General features: G+C 41.4%; 1 protein-coding gene across 1 annotated transcript; it reads right to left on the bottom strand.

Moving 5' to 3' along the window:
• Positions 1-2,151: 2,151 nt before the first annotated feature.
• On the bottom strand, positions 2,152-3,774 carry LOC122060680. Its single transcript, XM_042623796.1, has 2 exons — positions 2,905-3,774; positions 2,152-2,802 (listed from the first exon to the last, which is right to left on the bottom strand). The coding sequence occupies exons 1-2, from the start codon at positions 3,772-3,774 to the stop codon at positions 2,152-2,154; spliced, it is 1,521 nt and encodes a 506-aa protein (XP_042479730.1).
• Positions 3,775-6,263: the final 2,489 nt, after the last annotated feature.

The following is a 6,263-nucleotide window of genomic DNA, read 5'->3' as shown; positions in this document are numbered from 1 at the left end:
AAAAAGACTGATACTTGGATAAAAACTCATGAAGATGCTTCACGTACCTAGCTGACCCATTCATAAAGATGAAAATATCATCTGCAAAAAGTAAATGGGAAGGAGTAATTGCTCCTCTGGGGCCTGGGAGAGCTTTCATCTTCCTTTTCAGAATCAAGTTCTTCAGCCCCCTACAAAGAACTTCCTCTGCCAGAATAAAAAGGATTGGGGAAATAGGGTCTCCTTGCCTGAGACCACGCTTCACACCAAAAAAACCCACTGGACCTCCATTTAGCAAAATTGAAATCCTTGTTGAGAGCAGCATCTGGTGAATTTTGTTGATCCAATTGGGTGAGAAACCAAATTTCTTCAAGGTTGCAAAGAGGAATTCCCAAGACAGAGAATCATAGGCTTTCTGCACATCTAGCTTTAGACCCATACCTCCACCTCGAACAGATGAGTGCATCAGGTTTGCCAACTCTGAAGCAAGGCTTATATTTTCTGAAATAATTTTACCCCTCTGGAAGGCACCTTGTTCTTCTGAGATTAATCTTGGGAGAAAGAGAGATAATCTGGAAGCAGCAATTTTAGACAAAACTTTGCAGAAAAAGTTTCCCATACATATGGGACGAAAATTATCCAAAGAAGAAGCACCATCAGCTTTAGGGATAAGGGTTAGGAAACAATTATTTACCCCCTTAGGAATTTTCCCTACTAAAAAGAAAGAGAAAACAGCCCTACAGAAATCATTTTCCACAATATCCCAACAACTTCTGAAAAACTGACCTGGAAAGCCGTCAGGTCCCGGAGAACTGTCCGCATCCAGATCCCATATCGCCATCTTTATTTCTTCCCTTGAGGGAACAGCATCCAAGAAAGCATTGTCTTCATTAGAAATGAGAGTCGGAATCTGGTCAAGTAACTCATAGTGTGGTTCTACAGGATTTTCAGAGTGAAAATTCTTGTAAAAGTCCACAATATAGTTGGCCAAATCTAATTGATCAGAAATCCAAGAACCATCTTCACGACGTAACATACTAATCTGATTTCTTGATCTTCTAATCTTCACTGAAAGATGGAAAAATTTTGTGTTCCGATCGCCTTCTTTCAACCAACGTAATTTAGCCTTCTCAGACCACAGTTTTTCTTGCATCTTACTAGCATTTAAAAGGGCTGTTTTTGCATCAGCTTCTTCATTAAAGAGTGCATCCGACATTCCTGAAACCTCAATAATATCCTGCACTCTTTTTAGCTCTGAAGTAGCTTTTTTTACTTCCTCATTTAGATTAGGAAATCTTTCTTTTGCCCAAGCTTTTAGCACCCCTTTAACCACCTTCAATTTCTGCGCCAAGATATAAATGGGGCAGCCACTCACCTGTTGGGACCAGGCTTGCTTCACCACCAACTGAAAGCTATCATCTTCCATCCAAAAATTGTGAAATCGAAACGGAATGTTGCTAGGCTTTTGGATCACGTTTGAATGGATCAAGATGGGAGTGTGATCAGATGCAGTGCAGCTTATAACTCTTTGAGAAATATTTTTGAATTCATCAATCCATAACTCATTATGAAAGCTTCTATCCAAAACAGCCATGACATTACCCCTTCTACGATTATTTGACCAAGTATACTTTTTACCCTGTGAAGGGGTAGAAATAAGCATACAAGAATCCACCATTGCTTGGAACTCTGCTGCCGATCCAACATTAAAATTCCCCGGGCCTTTTTTCTCATTAGAGAACAGCGTCGCATTAAAATCACCAACAATAAGCAGAGGGAGAGAAGCTGCTGAAACAGCCGCCAATTCCGACCACAAATCTCTACGCTCAATTTTAAAGCAACTAGCATGAATAAAGGACAAAAGCAGTTTTTTCCCTTGCCAGTCGACCTCAATAGAGAGCTGTTGATCCGACATTGAGACAATGGAAGGGTGACTCAGACCACGTTTCCAAATTATCCACAGGTTAGACAACTTTTCATGGCGGATATTATGGATAAACTCTGCCGAATATCCCAATTTATTAAAAAATAAAACAGGGAATTTACTCACCTGAACCATTGGTTCAGCCAAACACAGAATATCTGGAGAATACTCTGAAATAAGAGATTGTAAAAATCTCTTACCAACCTCCTTCTTCACACCACGAATATTCCAGAAAAGAACACGCATGATCAACTTGTTGAGTCCGCGATCTTGTCAGATATAGATGTCTGACCTCCTCCTTTTTTCTTCTTCCCCTTTTTTTCTCCCACTGTTTTACCCTGCTCACCTAGCAAAACAGCTCTATCCACTGCCTGAGCACCCATCACAGCAATCTCCCTTCTACTAATTGTAGAGGTAGGGGCCGGACCATACCCAGAGGAAGAGATCCGACCACCCCTGCTCGTCAGGCCGCCCCGACTGGATCCCTGAATCAGTCCCGTTCTCTTTGTACGCGATGACATTCTCACAGGACCCTGCGACACCCTCGCCAAAGAGACTTCCTGCTGAGAAGTATCCACCGTATCATAGACTGGGGAAGATCGGACCTGATACGGTCCACTCTCTTTTGAACCAGAATTCTGGTCTGAATCAGATTCTAAGTCTGATTCAGAAACCGAATCAGACCCATCCACATCATCACTAGAGTCCTTCTCTGACTCAGCTCTCTCCTGCGCTAATCCCACAGTTTCCAAAATTGGGAGATTTGTATTAGCCGGATTCAAATTAATTTGAATCACACCTTCTTCTATATTTGGAAGTTGAGAAGATATTTTATTATGAGATTGTCCAGCAGAGCCGTTTCCCTCTTCAATAAGTAACTCCCCTTTATTTTTCAAAATCTGATTTTGGAGAGGCAGATTTGAAAATTTTTTTTCCAAAGAAGATCCAGATATACCCAACGAGTCACCCCTGTCCGAGTCAACTCCGTCTTCCTCGTATACCGCACCTGGTACCCTTACATTGTCACGAGCACTCTGCTTCTCATCCTCCATCTTTTTGAGTCGACAATTTTTTACTTGATGACCCATCCGCTTACAGAAACCACACTTTGCACAATTATCTTCATATATTACTCGCTGACGAAAACCAAAAATCTTAGTAGTACCTGGTTCAAATCTCTCTACCTGAACCTCCTCAACCCGAGTAGCAGCTTCCGAGCTATCAACTTCAACCAGCACTCGGGCAAAATATCCCAAAATTCCTTGTCTAGTATGATTATCCAGGGTAACTGGACGTCCCACCGCCTTCGCAATGGAGAGAAGGACATTATCATGCCAATATTCCAAGGGAAGGTCTGGGAAACGAACCCACACGAGTTTCGTGAAGGAATTTTTCTCATGGATGTTAAAGTCCGGTCTCCAGTGTTGAAGCCGAATTAACTGTCCACGCACACGCAAAGGGGTTCTTCTCCAAATAGCCGCCTTATCACCCTCACATCGAAATTGAAAAATGACATAGCCTTTTCCCAGAGGGTGCATCACAACCCCTTGATTCAATTTCCAGTTATCTCTTGCCTCTTGACGTAAATCATCCAAAGATAAAAGACGAAAATTTACACGGCCTATTAGAGCAAACCTGAAATTCTGTCTCTTTGCTTCATAATCATTCTGTGGTATGACGATTCTTGTAATATTTCCTGCTTGAATCGGCTCTGGGAGCGAATCAATTGCAGGCCATGAGGCGAGACCTACCGCCCTTGCATAAGAACGAGTAGATGCATTCACCTCCGGCCCCTGAGGAGGGGGTCCTCGATCCAAAGCCTCACGATCACCATTATCCATATCATCACCTTCAGAGCGCCTCTCTTCCATCCTCCGTGTAGTCCAGGAAATGCCGACCCCTTTCCCACCTTTACTGATCGTGCTTCTGCAACCAAAAACCCCCAACCAGCTTGTTTGCAGACCACTGCTTTTTTTTTTTTTTTTTTTTTTTTTTTTTTTTTTTTTGTTTTCACTTCTACCTGAACACGATCGCCTCTGATACTCACAATCGCCTGAGAAAGAACTTCATCTGCCGTCGGAAATAAAAGGAGAGAAACAGGCCGCTCTCCGGTATCTCACCCACTGCCTCTGATCCTCACGATCTTCTCAGTTCTGCTCGCTCCACTCAGTTACTCATTTGCGCTGGAACAAAGTATGACTGATCTTCTCAGATCTGCTCGCTCCACTCAGATCTGCTCCTTCAGACTTGTGAAGAATGATCAGTTGTCTCGCTCCACTCAGATCGCTCCCCTCAGATCTGCTCGCTCCCCTCAGTTGCATCATACATGAAGATGAAGATAAAGACCTACCCTGTTTTAGATCGCACCACTCAGATCTGCTCACTCCACTCAGATCTGCTCGCTCCACTCCTTCAGACTCCTTCAGAGTTCCGACCTGCTCGTTCCCGGAGAGTTCCGATCTCAGACCTTCAGACTCCTTCAGACTCCTTCATATCTGATATGATCTTTTTTTTCACTAGCCTTTGCCTTGGGTACAAAAATATTTTTCCTTCAATTTTTGCAACATTTTTTGTTTCAACAAAAATTATGGTAAACTAATTTAAGGATCTACTAACTTTGGGTTTAATAGTGTGTCCATAAGTGCAACAGGAATCTTCCCAACAACTAAATAGTTCACAATGTATGCAAACCAAGGTGTATAAATTGAGCAACCATAAACGATTGTTTATCAGGGAAGGATTCTCTAACAAACTTAGTCGTGGAGGGAGACTCAACTAAGATCCTATACAGATGATCTTCTACCACATTTTTCAGAACTTTTCTTGTCCCGAATTTCCAAATCAAACTCTTGCATCAAAAGAATCCATCTAATCAATCTAGGTTTACTATCTTTGTTAGCAAGTAAACGCCCAAAAGCAGCATGATCAAAATATTTAACCTTGGATCCTAAGAGGTAAGACCGGAATTTATCGAGAGCAAACACACAGCTAGCAATTCCTTCTCAGTCTTAGTATAATTCAATTGAGCTTCTGAGAAAGTCTTACTAGCATAATATATAACAATGGGTTTCTTGTCACCTCTCTGTCCTAACACAGCTCCAACCACATAGTCAGATGCATCACACATAATATCAAATGTCAGCGACCAATCTGGAGGTTGGATTATGGGTGTTGTAGACAACAAAGCTCTAACAGTATAGAAGGCTCAAAAAGCAGACATTAACAAAGAAAAAATGTGCATCCTTAGAAAGAAAATTGCATAAGGGTTTACATATAGTACTAGAGTCCTTAATTAACTACCTATAAAACTTTGCATAGCCTAGAAATGAATGTACCTACCGAGCAGAAGTGGGAGGTGGAAATTGGGCAATCAAATCAACCTTGGTCTTGTCAACTCTATCCCATGTTTAGACACAAGGTGACCTAGAACGATGCTGTCTTGAATCATGAAATCACTCTTTTCCTAACTTAGAATTCGATTTGTCTTATAAAATGTTTCCAAAGTTTAGTCAATTTTAGGAAAGAATCATCAAAGGAAGACCTAAATAGAGAAATCATCTATGAATAGCTCAAAAACTTCCCCACCATCTCAGAGAAAATAGACATTGTACACCTCTTAAAGGTGGCGGGTGCATTACACAGCCAAAAGGGCATCCGTCGAAAAGCAAATGTACTATAGGGGCATGTGAAAGTAGTTTTCACTTGGTCTTCAAGACAAACAATGATCTAATTATAACTTGAATTACCATCTAAGAAATAGAAATGGCTTTGGCCTGCCAATTTCTTTAGGATCTGATCAATAAACGGTACAGAAAAATGATCCTTGGGGGTGACTGAATTTAAATTCCGATAATCAGTGCATACCCGCCAACTTATGGTTATGCAAGTAGGGACACTGTCACCCTAGTCGCTCTCAGTAATGCCTAACTTCTTAGGCACAACTTGAGTGGGACTCACCCACTTGCTATCAAAGATGAGGTAAATAATGCCTGGATCCAACCATTACACCACCTCTTTCTTGACAACTTTGCTCATATTAGGATTCAATCTACTTTGCGTGTCCTGTAAAGGTTTAGCTCCATCATCACAGTGGATGCGAAACATACAAATTGATGGGCTAATACCTTTCAAATTAGCCATGGAGCATCCAATGGAAGCCTTATATTCTTTGAGAACATCCAACAGTTTGGTTTTTGGTCAAATCTCAAGTTGGAAGAAATAAGGATACGTAGTGTCTCATTTGATCCCATTAAAACATACTTCAGTGAATTTGGCAATGATTTAAGCTCTATCATTAATGGAGACTTAATAGAACTCAATGTTGGTTTCTCAGCCAAAGGAGGAAGGGACTCATACTTGA

The sequence above is a fragment of the Macadamia integrifolia genome, chromosome 14 (genome assembly GCF_013358625.1).
Source record: "Macadamia integrifolia cultivar HAES 741 chromosome 14, SCU_Mint_v3, whole genome shotgun sequence".
Classification (NCBI taxonomy): Eukaryota; Viridiplantae; Streptophyta; class Magnoliopsida; order Proteales; family Proteaceae; genus Macadamia; species Macadamia integrifolia.
This window is presented reverse-complemented; position numbering and strand designations above follow the sequence as displayed.

What these genes read in the sequence shown, in the direction of transcription:
- LOC122060680 (XM_042623796.1), bottom strand. Translation starts at nt 3,774, where the DNA reads ATGGAAGAGAGGCGCTCTGAAGGTGATGATATGGATAATGGTGATCGT. An exon ending in ATGTAAGGGTACCAGGTGCG is followed by an intron (nt 2,803 to 2,904) that starts GTATACGAGGAA and finishes CTCCAAAATCAG; the next exon opens with ATTTTGAAAAATAAAGGGGA.